Below are 17,236 nucleotides of genomic sequence, written 5' to 3' on the forward strand. Positions count from 1 at the left end.
CTGGGAAGTGTAGTGCAGACGAAGACAGAGGTGCAGACGAAGACTGTGACAGTGTGATGTAGTCAGCCGGATCCGGGCCATATCCAGATCAGATGGTGGACCTGCGCCTAGACACGACCACAGCGCGTGATGTAGTCAGCCGGATCCGGGCAGTTTCCAGATCAGATGGTCGACCTGCGCCTAGACAATATAAATAATAGGTGACTTGACATTAATGATAGCGACAACCTCTCACGGGAAACAACAATTGTCTCCAGGAGCGAATTCAATCAAACATAGAGTTTAACAACATGGCCTAAACTCAGAGAAAAACAGGGGTTAGATGTAGTTGAACAGAAGTGAAGCGATGACGGGCTTCGGAAAGTGAAGGCCAAGTATTACTCAGAAGTTGACCTCTTTATTTAACCCACACAAGTTAGTGCACACACATTAGGAGTAGTGAGAAGTGAACACACACACACTGCAAACTATGAACACACACCGGAGCAGTGGAGACCGAGGGAGCGATTGGGGGTTTGGTGCCTTGCTCAAGGGCATCTTGTTTATTTCCTTTGTTGAGAATCAAACCCGCAACCTTCGGGTTACTAATCTTACTCTCTAACCACATTAGGCCACAACTGACAACATGGATCTGACTGCTGGTCAGTAGAGCCAGAGAGAAATCCAGGGACAGCAGTAAAACCGGTAATCCAGGTAATCACAAACGAAAGGCAAACACACAGGAACAGAAACTAGAACACTGGGCAGCAAAGGGACAGACATGAACCACAATGATCTGGCAAAGAATGACCGCAAACACAAGGGTAGATATAGGGAGAACTAAATGACTAGTGCCAGGTGTGGTTGGCCGGATTAGCTTGACAGCTCAATGAGTTGCCCATGCAGCAATGCTGACAGCCATCAGGCAAAAGAGAGAAATTATACCACTGATCTATATAAAAGACTGGATTGCTCACCGGAAGTGTTCGAGCGGCCATCTTACGATTCCATGTAGAGGGCATTGATTACAAAATGTTGAGGCCAATAAGCAAAAAACATGATGTCTTTGTTTGACTGTTCAGCATAGGCCTATAAACTTTAGAATATTGAATCATTGTACAGAAATGCTATCGTGACACTGATCATATGAAAAAGACAGATTTATTTGCTCCAGTTTTAGGACATGTTTTTGGAATGTATTCCTTATAACTGGAAGGCTATATTATATTCTGTGAGATGTGAGAGGGGAAAAGCATAGTCTTCGCTAAACAAAGCTAAAAAGTCTGCTGTCATTTCAGTTGATCATGAAAAAAAAAAAAAAAAAAAAAAAAATATATATATATATATATATATATATATATATATATATATATATATATATATATATATATATATATATATATATATATATATATATATATATCCGTTTCCTTTAATCCTCCCTTGGCTGGCTTATGCTACTCTGAGCAATGCCTGAAATTTGTATTTTGAGCACTTCTTACGTTGTTTTTGCCTCTTCATGATGACTCGCTTGCTTTAGTCCTCATTTGTAAGTCGCTTTGGACAAAGGCGTCTGCTAAATAACTAAATGCAAATACAACTATTAATTTAACGTGCCAAATGTCCACAACCGTATTTCATCTCAATACAGTAGTTACATACTTCTGGACCATTAGCTCTATAGCCTAATTCTATTCATACTTAATGCCTACTGCTTTAAGAGAAAGGTGTCCCATGTTTAGACATACTTCAGTGACAGTGAAGCAGACTTTATTAGAATGTGTAAATGTCTCGACATGCGCTTAAGTGCATGACGTGTTTTCCATGGAAAAAATAATGTAGCTTCCTGGTTAACACAGGTAGCATAAAACAAAAGCCCAGACAAAACCTGTTGAGCTTCAAACTCAAGTATTATTACCCAGACTCTGTTTCACCATTCTGAGGTTTTACTTTAGAGAATAAGTATAAACATAGCAGTGTGTTTTATTGAGAATGTTTAGAATGCTTAGTTTGTATGTCAGGCAGCATGTAAGCAGATTTATAGAAAGTGTGGATAAGACTTAGTTTTGGTTTCTATGAAAAACTTCAGAATAAAACATTTCAGAAAAACATTCAATGTAAATAAAATGACTTTCCCCCATTCATTCTCTACCCCCCACTAAGCCCACCGCACGCTTTAGATGCCCATAAGCAAAACATATTTCTTATGTTTGACTGTTTAACGTAGTCCTGTAAGCTGCAGGATATTGAATCATAGTACAGAAATGCGATCGTCACACTGATCATTATGTGCAAAAACGACTGATTTATTTGCTCCAGTTTTAGGAATGACTTTCAGCAATTACATACTTCTAGACCTTTAGCTTTCATTTTGTTATACATAGCCTAATTCTATTCATATTTTATGCCTACTGCTTTAAGAGAACAAAGGTTTCTCATTTTTATACAGTGAACCTGCTTTATAAGAACAAAGGTGTCCCATGTTTAGACATACTTAAGTGAAGCAGCCTTTATTAGAATGTGTAAATGTCTCGACATGCACTGAAGTGTATGATGTGTTTTCCATGGAAAAAAGTATGTAGCTTCCTGGTTAACACAGGTAGCATAAAACAAAAGCCCCGACAAAACTGTTCAACTTCCCCACTGACAGACTCATGTATTTCCCAGACTCTGTTTCACCATTCTGAGGTTTTCACAATGAACTTTTCATCAGAATCAACATCATTTGAACGGTTCATACAAACATCCGTACGGTTCACAACACTATGGCAAGCCATTTTAACATTTAACAGCTAGACTGGATATGTGTTGCAGATATCTGTAATTCAGTTTTGCCTAGTCAAAAAGAACATTTCAGATATCCGCAACTACATTCTTCCTATCCATAATTGTCATTTCAGATATCCACAAAGACATTCTTCCTAGGACAAATGACATCACTTTTACCATTCATTTGTATGGGGTTTATCATTACAGATATCTACAATTCAGTTGGAGATATCCACTATGTGAATTACGGATATCTTCAATTGAATTGTAGATATCTGTAATTCTAGTTTGAGATATCTTCAATTTGATTCTGACTAGTCATAACTCCAGTTCAAGATATCTTTAATTCACCTCAATTCAAGATATCTACATGTTCCTTTTCAGATATCTTAAATTAAGTTTTGACTAGGCAAAATTACGTTGTAGATATCTGTAACTGGAGTTATGACTAGTCAAAATGGCGTTGTAGATATCTCAAACTGGAGTTAGGGATAGTCATAATTTAATTGTAGATATCTATTATCAAGTTATAGATATCTTGAAATTCATTTTGATTAGAGATATCTGCATTTTGAGATATCTGTAACTTTCATTCTGCCTAGTCAAAATGTAATTACAGATATCTTGAATTAGAGTTTTGACTAGGCGAAATGACGTTGCAGATATCTGTATGCAAATTAGGCCCGCATCACACTTTAGGCGGGAGCAGAGCATGTTTTTAATGCTGTTAGCTACTGTTTTAACCTGAAATCAATACCTACAGGCTATCATGGGTTTTTACTGTTAAAAAAAAAAAAAAAAAATAAGAACTAATCTAAACTCTAAGGAAGTTAATGTTATTGCACTGCCATGGCAAGAATAGCATGCATGTAAGCATCTTTATTAAAGTGAATTAATGTGAATCTCTCTCATGTGTAAATTCTACATCAACAATAACCTACGGTAATTTTAAGCATGATCATAAACATAGAAATGCATGGCAAACATTGCATGTTGCCAATATTTTTGAGAAACCCGCAGGCTAATGCTAATGAGTACAATTTGTGTCATGCTGGAAACATTTTCTGGTGTTTTTCGATTACAGCCAATGCCATGACCGCTTCTTTCTTCTTCCATTCATAGAAATAAGGAAATTAACCCACTTCTTCTTTGATTATGGCGGGGAGGGGAAATTACGTATTCATGGATAGCTAAAATAGAGCAACCTCATGCAAAATAATTTGCTCTAGTCATAATGAAGTTTGAGATATCTTTAACTTTCATTCTGCCTAGTCAGAACTGAATTACAGATATCTGCAATTGTCATTTAAGATGTGTGACGAGTTGAATGTCGTTTTCAATGACGTCATTGCAGATATCTGTAATTCAGTTTTGCCTAGTCAAAACTGAATTACAGATATCTCTATCTGTCGTTTCGACTAGTCACAATTACGTTACAGATATCTTAAATGATAATACAAACTATCCAAAATATTATTACGACTAGTCAGAAAGTACAGAAATGCGACCGTCACACTGATCATTATGTGCAAAAACGACTGATTTATTTGCTCCAGTTTTAGGAATGACTTTCAGCAATTACATACTTCTAGACCTTTAGCTTTCATTTTGTTATACATAGCCTAATTCTATTCATATTTTATGCCTACTGCTTTAAGAGAACAAAGGTTTCTCATGTTTATACAGTGAACCTGCTTTATAAGAACAAAGGTGTCCCATGTTTAGACATACTTAAGTGAAGCAGCCTTTATTAGAATGTGTAAATGTCTCGACATGCACTGAAGTGTATGATGTGTTTTCCATGGAAAAAAGTATGTAGCTTCCTGGTTAACATAGGAAGCATAAAACAAAAGCCCCGACAAAACTGTTCAACTTCCCCACTGACAGACTCATGTATTTCCCAGACTCTGTTTCACCATTCTGAGGTTTTACTTTAGAGAAGTATAAACATAGCAGTGTATTTACATTGCTCTTATTGATAATTTTTAGAGTGCTTTTAGTTTGTGTGGTAGAACACCATGGTGTTGGCTGATTACATACAAAAAATAATGAAAAGTTTTAGGCACGTATCTATCATTTGTTAACAGCATCTAGTTAAACAGGCTGATAAGCGTTTATGAAATGTACAAGCTAAGTAAAGTCTTTTCCTGTTGAAGATTAAGAAACAAAAACATAGCAGTGGCATCTAAATATATCATATATACAGACTGTATCTTGTTGTTTGTAGAAAAAAAAATGCACAAAATAAAAATACAAGTTATTTCACAGGCTCAGATATCAAATATAGGCTTGGAAATGAGAAAATGTAAAATAATATAAAACAAACATGTGAATGACAAGAAAAGTAATACATCATGTATGTACATCATGTCCACACCGTGGACTTTGTGACCTTAAGAGTTGACGCATACGAGTTATTTTAAATTTAAAAAATCCTCAGGCCAATATACAGCGTTTGACACTATTAATGCTCCGAGCGGGGCTGCCCTCTTGAAATACCGCCTATGTAAGTTTGGAGAAGACGGACCGTCGTTGGCCAGGTCATGTGACCTGGAGAACGTATCGCTTTACGGTCGTCCATTTATTAAGTGGATGTCGTCTAGACTTTTGCGACGGTGCTGCGGCGCTTGTGGCCTCTAGGGGCGCTAGACGCAAAAGTTCCGCGGTGTGGCACAGTGCTTCTCATTGTTTCCAAATTTAAACCTAAAGTTTCCTATTACTGGTGACACTTTCAAAGGAATGATTCATTGCAACTGTAGAGATTAATAAGCAAATATCTATAATTTGCTTTAACAGCACAGAATGATAAGAACCGTCTTGGCCTTGTTATCATGCCTTTAAAATTTACATTTGCAAATGTGACTTAGTGTCGCATTTAACATTGCGTGTGTAATTGTGACCAATAATAAAGAAAAATGACCATAGAGAGTAGTAATACATAACCTCTTCGAGCATTTAAGACACTGTTTAAAGTCTTCATGTTAAAACATTGAAACCTAAATGCAAGGTCTTGGCTTTTTTAGTCTAACAATGAACATTTAACCAATGAACATTTGCAAAGATCTTATACTGGTCATATTTCTTTGTAACTTTGTCTGTTACATACAAAGATAATTCAGTGTTTCAGTTATGTACAGCGCAGCTAAAAAGACTGATATGAAGTATCTATTTCAATAATGGGTGGAACAGGCAAATTAGAGGGCCATAAACTTTGCTGCTCTGATGATGTGGGATCTTGGCCGGTGCTGTGGGGGAATTTCAGCGCTCCACATTCATTAAGTGTTTGTTCAGTTCTGATACTCGTGCTCCACTGTCCTCCTGTGCTCTTTGTTAAGCTTTCAAAAGCCTGATACCCACCATCACTTGGTGTGACGCTGCCATTATTGACAAACAGAGGAGGATATAGTGGATTTTTACTAGTGATGAGATTTTTCACAATGAACTTTTCATCAGAATCAACATCATTTGAACGGTTCATACAAACATCCGTACGGTTCACAACACAGTTGAAGGACTGATATTCGTCTTCAAAAGCATCATTAGTGGGAATGTTAAACTGGCTAGTGGGAACGATTTCAGCACTCATAGAGGAGTTTTCGAAGCTTTCAAAGGAATCATCACAGCTCTGCTGATCCAGGAAGGAAGGATCATCATTGGTCGATCCCAAATACGTCATGTTGCTGAAAACCGATGAGCCAGAGCAGTTGCCCGAATCTCGGTTTGCACGGTTGCGTTCTCTTGAGAAACTCATATCAACACTTTTGACTTGCTGATTGCTGGGTATGTTGGTAAGGTTCAAGAAGTTTAAATCCTTCTGCAGGGCATGTTCGACACGTAATGGGACGTTGACCGAACTGCATTTCTCCTTGCCATTACCAGAATCAAAAACAGCCTGGCCATAATCGCCTGCCGCTGACTCAACACTGCGGGAACTGTTCTCATTGTTTGTATCAACTGATGATGCGTAGATCCTGTAGAGAGACAAACATGTTGAGGCATTATTAATCAGAATTACACAGATGCTAGTCTGTCATGTGTTTCTGAAGTTTTTGAGAAACCTTACAATTTCTTTTCCTCTTGAAAGTCCAGTTTTGGAATCTCAACATGGATTGAGGCTAAGTTCATAAAGGAAGCAGGCAAAATACGACCCTATTAAACAAAAATGAAAAAATTAGGGTAAGAAAAAAGTTTGGTCTGCATAAATGATGTAATATTATTATTATAGATGGCTATTGCATGATTTTTTATCTTTCTCCAACCTTCTCTTCTCCAAGAATGGCGTCTATTTTTGGCTTGGAGATATTGTCCCACCAATTCATCTTCATCCTGTAACGAGGAAGTAAAGTGTGTCAGAACTAAATTTGACAAGGATGCACAAAGGAAAAGCAAAAATGCTAAATGTAGATTGATGGCGAGAAACAAAACGGAGATCTCACCTCAAAACACACATGAAGATAGAACCAATGATGATGATCAAAACAACACATAGAGGCGGAACCATCGTTCTGAGTAATCCAATTGGAGATGAGGCTGTGGAGCACATATCGATTGATCAGGATTATTAAAGAGCATTATAACACACGCAGTAATAATTCTGAGATCAAAACACATTGACTTACAGCTGGTGAACTCAACTGGTGCGCTCTGGTCACTCAATATCTTGTGTTCGTTATAGCCTGTGCTCATTCTTGCTGTCAGAATGTAGTTGGTGTTTGGCTGGAGACTTCTGCCCACAATCTCAACGAATCCCAGGGAGTTTGACTCATTCCTGGACATCTGTATGGACAAAGTGTTTATTTTTTAAATTTCAATCTATATGTGTATTTTCATATCATCTATATATCATATTCCTTACAGTTTCATCTCCTCCTTCAATCTTGTAGGTCAGATGTATTTCCAAACCTCGTGCAAAATACCTCTTCTCATACTTGTCATCCCAAGTTACATTAAAATCTCCATTTTCAGTCTTCTGCACTGATAAGGCTGGAGTTTTTGGTTTGACTGCAGAAAATGAAAATCACATATTTGTAAATGTGTCAGAAAAGGCCAGATAACACTATTTATTCCAGAATATTTAAAAGAAATGGGAAAAGCCTAACAAGAACATTTAGACACCAATTATACTCACTGAAGTCCTGTGTCTCAAATGTTTTGCTTAATAAAACATCTGTTCCGTTCAGAAGTGTAGTAGAGATATTCTCTGATACAACAAATTCTTGGACTTTAATTTTGCATTCACAGTTGGCACGGTAATGACTTTTCTCAAACATGCATGTATATTTTTTTAACCTGCAATATAAGAGTTAATAGTGTCAGTTAATTGCTAAATGAACAGTAAATTATTTTAGTTATATTTATAGAGAAATTGAACAAATACATACGTATCTACTACAGTCTGTGTGATGTTGAGTTTGTATCCAGAGCAACTTTTGAGGCCGTCAAACCAGAAACTGCACTTCATTTCTGTCTCATAGTCATTGAAACACTCCAAGTCCTTCTCTGTGGGTTCTACGGAGATTTTAGAGATTGAAAATAAGTCACTATTACAAATGACCAAGGTAGAAGTTGTTTTGTTAATGTAAAAGTTGTTTTGACAGTAAAACACTGCATAAAAAACATAAAAGTGGTGCCATCTGAATCAGCATGTTCTTGTTTAATTTGTTACAAAACATCCAAATCAACTTGTCATATACTGTACACTGTAAAATATTTCCAGGATTTCACAACATATAACTGTAATATTTCACAATAAATTGCAGTATTACCAATTCACAGGCTTTTACTGTGATATTTCACAATATAATACCGTATTTAGACTTTTATTGTGAAAATAATGCAAGGCGGGACTATTACAAGAAACTACTGTGAATTCCGTCTTTTTCGCGCTGCAACTGCGTCATCTGAGCTCTCATCTCCTCCGTGGTCTCACTCGATGGATTCAGCGGCCGGTAAGTGTTTAAAATATCAAACTTTGTCATTTTGGTGGCTGTTTTTTTATATGATAGTGCATGTTATTTAAAAGTATGAACCAAATTAGCGTTTGTTGTAGGTGCTGTTGTCATGTTTTTGTAACTTAGCCGAAGCAGACTCGCGTCTAGGTTTGAGCGCGCAAATTTGAATGAACAGACGTTGGTTGTAGTGTTAACGTTAATTGTACCGTATTAAGTTAGTAAGGTTAACTGTGAGACACGTTAGCTAAAGTTACATCGTCGAAATTTTTACTTTTGCTTAATGCTTTTCTTAGTTTCTCTAACAGCGTTCTCTTTTCCCACAGCATTTTTCTATGGTGACCACCGGGAAATAAAGTTATAAGGTAAGCTGTGGCCTTATATGTGGGTATGACAGTTATTATCAACTAGATCAATTATAGTGTTGTGAATTTGGGCAAATAAATGCTGAAATACAGTTCAAATTTCATAAATTCATCTCAAATTAGTAACGTTAGCTGAACTTCATAATTTTCTCCCCTGCTTTGTGTGTGAAACGGAGCAGCCATTTGTCTGTCTCGTCAACAGAAAAATGAAGTGTGTTGCAAAACAACTGGATGCTTTTATTGTGAAAAAGATATAGTAAATTAAATGTTTATCACTGAATTAGTGGAGATTAGTTGTGCTATTCTACATTAAAAACAGGTCGACATCTGGAGATATTAGGAGCCATTTTGTCTGAACGGGTAATAACGTTAACTAATTCTAGGAGGAAGAGTACGTTCAGTTACAAGCAGAAACAGACAAAGGGAGATGGACAGGCCAACATACTCTTAACGTTACTCCATCCTCTGCAAACAGTACGTGCACGTTGTTGTGTGCATAATGCTTGACCTGGGTAAATCACACACCTCTACTTTGTTGCCAGACTATTTTTGACTGTGTGTTTGTGATGGAAAAATGTTTTTCAGTTGCTGTTAACGTTATTTAAATGTTTGCTGTTTAACTAAATCAAAGTAATGTCAGCTTGTTAAAACTGAGCTAACTTTAGTTTAGCTTTGTACTGTAAATCCAGTGACCCACTAAAGGTGGTGACTGGGACTGACACCTTTTTCATCCCACTTGAATAAAACTAACAGCTTTCTTCTGTCTTTTTGTTTATAGGTGCTTCTTGGGCATCAACCCAGAGATGGCAGAGGCAGAGAGGACACATAAACCAGCAAGTCTGCACACTGATCAGGGAGCTCTTGACTTTGAACGGATGTCAATCTAATGTAAGCAATCTAAACTTCAGAGCGGACTAACGAAACACTGTCTCTGTGTTAAGCTAGATATAGTTCTGCAGTAAGATGTTTATTGAAGCTATTAAAGGGTTAGTTCACCCACAAATTAAAATTCTGTCATTAATTACACTCCCTCATAGGGCTGGGCGATATGGCCAAAAAAATATATCACAATATTTTTTTTTATATCAGTCGATATCGATAAATGTCAAATCTTTATTTATTTCAAGTTTAAAGACAGATTTGTACTCCTAAGTGAAAGCTGTAGAAACCAGAGCGTTGTGTTTTTAAACTACTCTTGTCAGAACATATCATGACAAACACTTGCCAAACAGGTGAACATTCACAAATCCGAGGTAGAACATTCAAACATTTGTCATTTTTCCTTAACAAAATAAATATCTTTATTTCAGTAGTATTAGCTTGAGTTAGGATGCAGATTTACTTTATACAATTTATGTTCATTAACAAAAACAGTAACATCTGTTAAAAAAAAGTAACAACATTATTTTTATTTGGTAAAATGTAATATTCTTTAGTTTTATTAAAATTAACCATTGGTCATCCAGCATCATGCATTTAGATCATCATGATAACCACAGATAAAATGTAACTTTATGGTTTCTATGGTATTTATGAAAACCAGTAGCCTAAATACATTATTTAAAACGAATTATATTCCATTAGTCCTTTAATACATTGTCTACATTAATAATATTATACAATTCAATATATATATCCCACATTTCATGATGCAGTTAATATTACTAGGCTAACGTTAACGTTAAATCCGTGGTAAATGATGGGAATGTGTCGACGGAGAAGCTTCTGACTGTATCGCTGCGCACAGTGCTTCTCCTGTTCGTCAGCGCGGTCTCATCTGCCTTTAAACTGGTTTAAATCACTGAGACATTTGTGTTCCTCGCTGAATTCAAGCGCTCTCACTGGATCTAGTGATCGAGGCCGATCAGAGTAAACGCGTCTGCTCGAGTGAGCTCGCGCTCACGCTGCCGTTTGGACTTTGAGCCGAGCGGATAAACGGTCCGTGTGGCGCGCGCGGTTCAAATGAGATTCGTTCCGCTTTTGGCGCAAAAACATTATCGAACATTTATCGAACTCCTGATATCGTTTTATCGAGAAAAATTATATTGCGATAATTATCGTTATCGTTTTATCGCCCAGCCCTAGCCTCGAGTGGGTTCACGTAACGCGTCTGTGTTGCACGTCACCACATAGGCTCATATTGGCCGGCGCTGGTCATGTGTGTGACGCGTGTGATGTGCAACACAGACGCACTGAGCAGTTACACTACGTGAACACACTCAGGCCCACGGAGAACATAATGAATAGTGGAATAATGTCGTTAATTTTTTTTGCGCACAAAAGTATTCTCGTCGCTTGATAATCATATGGTTGAGCCACTGTAGTCACTTGGACTATTTTAACAATGTCTTTAATAACTTTCTGGGCCGGCAAGTTTCAATCCCTTAAGAAGCCTATGGAAGAGTGATCCAGCTCTCAGATTTCATCAAAAATATCTTCGTTTGTGTACATGAACGAAAGTCTTGCGGGGTTGGAACAACATGAGGGAGAGTAATTACTGACAGAATTTTAATTTTTGGGTGAACTAACCCTTTAAATGATGCTAAAGTTAAAGCAATATATTTGTGTAAACACAATTTGTCAAATGTGGGAACAAGCTTATTTCATAAAAGTGCTTTTATGCTTTTATTACCATACTTTGCACTGTAAAATAGGGCTGCAGCTAACATTTTACTTTTCTGAGTATTTTATATGAAGCTTCAAGTGAATAATTCAAAACTGCTTTTCTTTTCTTTTTATGGAAAATGTAAAAATGCAGAAAGTTTTTGTTTTGTTTTTGTGAAACTGTTTCAGTTTTCTTATCTGCATTTCAGTTCTTCCAGAAAATTGGCGAATACATGCTGATTTAAGGTGTTTCCAGGATTCCTTAAAGGTATAGTTCAGCAAAAAAAGAAAAAATGCTGTCCTTAATTATGCACCCTCGTGCCGTTCCAAACCTGTAAGAACTGCGTTCATCTTCGGGACACAAATTAAGATATTTTTAATGAACTCCAAGAGCTTTCTGTTCCTCCATTGGTAGCCTACGCAACTAATATATTCAAGCCCCAGAAAGGTAGTAACGACACCATTAAAGTAATCCATGTGACTCCAGTAGTTTAACCTCAATTTATAATTTAAAACCATAATTTACCTCTGTTTACAAAATTATATTATCTAAAGCACATTCACGGAACAACACCCAGTCTCGAGTCAACACAATATGCGTGCGTCGTAGTGCTCCTCCTTGTTGTTGCAAAAACAAAGCACCCGCATCGCTTCATAAAATTGGTTAAACCACTGCAGTCACATGGATTACTTCAATGATGTCTTTCCAATCGTTCTGGGCCTTGAATGTGTTAGTTGCATTGCTCCCAATGGAAGGTCAGAAAGCTCTCAGAATATCATTAAAAATATCTTCATTTGTGTTCCGAAGATGAACAAAGGTCTTATAGGTGTGAATGTACATGAGGGTGAGTAATTAACAAAATAATTGTTATTTTTGTGTAAACTAACCCTTTAAGCAAAATTGTCCAATGTGTTGAAGCTGAAATACATTATAGAAGCACATTACATGGATGCCAAACGAGATGTTGCAGGATGTGTAGTTCACCCAAAAAATTAAACAGCTGATGGGGCCACATTGACTTCCATAGTATATATATATATATATTTTTTTTTTTTTTTTTTTTTTTTTACTATGGAAGTCAATAGGGCCCATCAACTGTTTCATTTTCAATTCTCAAAATATATTTTTTGCTCAAATAAAGAAAAACTCAAACCAGTTTGGAACAACTTGAGGGCGAGTAAATGACAGAATTTTCAGTTCTAGGTGAACTATCCCTTTAAGTAAGATTTTAGCTTGTCATTGGGAGTATAAATTGAATCAATTTACTTCTCTTTTCTAATACTGATTCTTCATTTTGTTCAGGAAGAACCAGCTACATCACAACCCACTGTGCAGACTTTGGGACGTCTTGACTGGACGTGTCTTCAGTGAGAGGAGAATCTTCAGCGATGTGAAAATGGAGGGATCTGAAATTGGCGAGCAGTTGGGGTGGATTTTATTCACGCTGAAAGGCAGTCTGGATACCATAGACCAGATTTTCGCCTCATCTAGGTTCGCCTCATCTGTTGGGTCTTGGGTTCCTATGTTATTTGTTTTGTTTTGATGGTATTACTTTTTTCATTTGCTCCGGTCATTGTTTGGCTCTCCGTTTTTACTTGCCATATCGCCACTGAATATGTTGGACTGCCCTTCTGGTCAAGACCTTCACTTCTACCTATTTTTTTGTTATTTAGCTCTGGCTGTGTTTTTTGGACTGCCATCTCGTTGCCTACTCTTGCCCGCTGTTATGCAACGACTCTTGCAACGTTTGTTATATTGTAACAATTTTATTGAAAATAAAATCAATTGTGGAAACTATTGTTTAATCTTTTTTTTTACTACTTTTATGTCATCATATTGCATTACTGTATTAAATTGTAAGTTTACAGTTAATTACTGGCTACTAATTGCATTACTTTTACAGCTGAATCACAATAAATTACTGTTCAAGTTACAGCTGATAACTATATTTATACAGTTATGCACTGTGAAATTACAGTAATGATGTGATATCATTAACTGTGAAATCACTGTACACAACTGTCATTTTGCTGTAATTTACATTAAATTTTCTTACTGTAAATTACTGTGAAAGTAATGCAATTAGTAGCCAGTAATTTACTGTAAAATCACAGCAGAATTTTTTACAGTGTACGTTTTAAATAAACGAATGAATCAACAATTAAATACTGAGCAGAAGGGAAAGCCACGTAAAAAAAGCGTATAGAGCTAAACATTTGGAAACAATTGTGAGAGTGACACACACACACACACACACACACAGAGAGAGAGAGAGAGAGAGAGAGAGAGAGAGAGAGAGAGAGAGAGAGAGAGAGAGAGAGAGAGAGAGAGAGAGAGAGAGAGAGCAGATAAACGGATATGTTTTATATTAAAGTAACAAAGTTACATAGAGCAAATGCACATTCTTAGCAAAATAAACATTTACCGTAACACAGTGTTTGGAAGATGAGTGTGAGGATGATCTGACAAAGAAATGTGGAAAACATCCTGTACTTCCTATAAGCAGAAATATAGATCTCATTCATCTTTAAACAATAATATATAGCCTATGTAACCAGATAAAATGTTAAAATATGATATCCACACAAAATATAGTTTACGTGACGTTCTCATACCTTTTTTGACTGTAACTATATGACAGTTCGTTGCTGCGTCCGCAGAGTAAAAATAAAATAAACCGAATTTACTGACCACTCTATAGACAAATTAAACGTATGATGTCAGTCCCAGGCGCATAAAACACACGACGAGCAGTTTAAACCGTGTAAATGATGGTCAACTAAGCTTCCCTCTTCGCCCACGCAACATCGAACTTTCCTGGAACACACGCAGCAGTTCTGCTTTTCCACTAACTCCCGCCCTGCGCGCGATCGAGCTGTTCCTGAGAGACGCGCGCTCACACTGATCTCTAGTCTGCTCAAGCACGCGGATAGGAAAAGTAGCACACCATAATTATACGGAAAACAAACAGAACGCCCGTCAGATATAAACAAGATTAGTCTTCGATATATAGGTGATAATTTTTTAGGAAACCTTATTATGCAATGCTCACAAAAAAAGGAAGCGCAAAATGAGACCGCATTTCAGAGAAACATGCAATTATTTTCAGTTCCTGTATCGGTTATTTATTATTATTAGAATTAATTTCTCTGCAACACAGTGTCAGGAGGGCAGACATGGGTTTATTTTTAAATGTTTAAAAACAAACATTAGTAAATGGTTGTATTGTGTGATTTTTACAGGAAGAACGGGTAACTTTCAACCCTGCCAGACCCCTCAATCCGCGCGCTCAGGGGCAATAGGGACGCCATGTGGTTGCAAACGGCATGACACATGACATTATTTTGCAGTCATATACAAAGGTCACACCAGGGGCCTCATTTATAACCGTTGCGTACGCACAAAACAGGCCATGAAAGAGGCGTACGCCACTTCCGACGCATAAGTTGTGATTTATAAAAACAAACTTGACGGGAAAATATGCGCACCTCCACGCAAACTCTGACCCATGCGCACGAACGTTTTGGAGACGGAGCAGTTTGGCGACACTGATGGTGAGCTGGAGTTAAATGTCTTTTTGGTCACTTTTAGACAGAAAATCGAAATAAAATTATAAATATACAGAAAGATAATACAAATATAATTTCACTCACCAAGCCTATCACGGGTTTCTGTGCAACGTCATCACGTAGATGCGCGCGCATCTAAGAGGCAGAAAGCAACAGTCTTTACGGCTATATCCAGCAGAAGCAGAGATGACGCGGAGCTTTTGTGCTGTAAACTAACCTAAATGCATAGGGTATGTCATGTTTTTATGATTCGCAAACTTAGTTGGACAATTTCATACTAGTCAACAAACTAACTTTTTACATAATGTTATATTAATATGCAAATGAAACACAAGCAAACAGATTCAACTCTGAAATTGCAGTTTATTATTGAGTCAACAAGAATTTACAAACAATGCGAAATCTACGTTAATTATAATGTTCTTTTACAGAACTCGGCATAGTGGTCTTGCCTCTTGGATGCGCGCGCATCTGGTATTGTTTGTATACAAGAAACCTGTGTATATCCACACCTTAAATGTCCGCGCCAGCGAGCGCGTTTGGCCGTTTAGTGAAACTGACGCATAGCCTATCTAACGGCAGATGAAGTAAAACTGAAATCTTCATTATGAGTCCTAATCATAAATAGGCTACAGTGCATGTTCACAATAACAGTTTAAATAAAATAATACTTCTGATATAAACATTTAGATTAAATATGCCACTCTCATTAATGGAGTTAAACACTAGGCTACATGACATTTACTGAAAAGTTAAAAAAATATATAAATATTCAATAAATAGCCTATAAATATTTGCAATGCTTTTGAACACTTTTCCTTTGGCATGCTGTGTTTTAATGTTTTAACTACAGAGATAGCCTAATTGCTTGTCATGATAATAGCATATTGTGCAAATATAATGCACAACAGGGTCGATCTGTTTCCATTAAAAATATAAATCAATTAAAAAGACTATTTGGCCAGTGGAAAAGATTGAGAAAAACTTTATCTGAAATGTTTTTTACACTATTTGATTTATTTATTCAAAAACAAGGCAGGCTACTAAATGATTTTTATTAACGTAATGTTACGGCACATCCGTATTTCATATTTTCCTAATGTCTTGTACCGTTAAACATGTTATCACGTGGATGAATAATCATATGCAAATGATATGCAGATGAGGATATGCATAGTAAAACTAGGCGTTGTAAGCTCCATATATGGTTATTTCGGGGAGGAGACGCATGTGCGCACAATCTTCCGCTGAGTGGGATTTATTGGGCAATCCGGCTCTTTTTCGTGAGCCGGCTCATTTGACTCAGCTCACTGAAATGAGCCGGCTCTTTTGACTCACAAACGGCTCTTTAAAAAATAAACATTTTAACTCCCTGAAAGTCCACCGCACAACAGTGCAACGTGAATATTCACATTTTTTATTGTCCATAACAACCCGAAAAATTGCCTGCTTGCCTTGCACATCTAATTAATGTGCAAAGTTTTCCGACAATTTTTCTTAGGCCTAGGCCTATACCTTCTTTTTTTATGTGGATGTTTTTGAGCTTGTAGAAGTTAGCTCTTACGTTCTTCTGAACATCTTGCGCTGCCATTGCCCGATGTCATTTCTGAGTCATATCCATAATCTGCCTCTCTTTTAAATGTTCCACAAGTGGTAGGCTATATGACTGGTTGTTTTAAAATATAACTAATATCGAAACAAAATAACCCAGTCAGTCTCATCTACGAGACGTTTAGGCCTCCTCCTGACAGCTTGGCTCACAGCTTGCAAGTTTGCTTAGTGGCAAACTTTTTTCATTTGATTGGTTTAACCGCCACCCGCCCAAATTGAATTAAAATATTATTTTTTGTCACGCCATCCGCCCGATCAGCGGTTTATCCCTATGGTTTATCCGCATCTCTAGTGTGTGTGTGTGCGTGCGTGCGTGCTCGGCCCTCCCTCATGCAGTATAATTGGTTGACATCGCGTGTTTGATTGACAGGAACAGAGTGTGAGGCTGAT

At 37.1% G+C, this 17,236-nt stretch overlaps 1 protein-coding gene and 1 long non-coding RNA gene across 2 annotated transcripts; one reads left to right on the top strand and one right to left on the bottom strand.

Annotated features, from left to right (window-relative positions):
• Window positions 1–4,271: 4,271 nt before the first annotated feature.
• il4r.1 (interleukin 4 receptor, tandem duplicate 1) lies at window positions 4,272–14,420 on the bottom strand. The gene is made up of 10 exons (XM_079604863.1): window positions 14,283–14,420; window positions 14,092–14,164; window positions 8,130–8,256; window positions 7,877–8,037; window positions 7,604–7,749; window positions 7,368–7,524; window positions 7,185–7,278; window positions 7,008–7,074; window positions 6,812–6,897; window positions 4,272–6,719 (listed from the first exon to the last, which is right to left on the bottom strand). The coding sequence occupies exons 2-10, from the start codon at window positions 14,150–14,152 to the stop codon at window positions 5,891–5,893; spliced, it is 1,728 nt and encodes a 575-aa protein (XP_079460989.1). The 5' UTR covers window positions 14,153–14,164; window positions 14,283–14,420; the 3' UTR covers window positions 4,272–5,890.
• On the top strand, window positions 8,578–13,462 carry LOC306994447. The gene is made up of 5 exons (XR_013796683.1): window positions 8,578–8,696; window positions 9,023–9,061; window positions 9,840–9,949; window positions 11,875–11,933; window positions 12,969–13,462. It is a non-coding gene; the product is annotated as an uncharacterized lncRNA (long non-coding RNA).
• Window positions 14,421–17,236: the final 2,816 nt, after the last annotated feature.

The sequence above is a fragment of the Phoxinus phoxinus genome (genome assembly GCF_949152265.1).
Source record: "Phoxinus phoxinus genome assembly, chromosome: 1".
In the NCBI taxonomy this organism is placed as follows: Eukaryota; Metazoa; Chordata; class Actinopteri; order Cypriniformes; family Leuciscidae; genus Phoxinus; species Phoxinus phoxinus.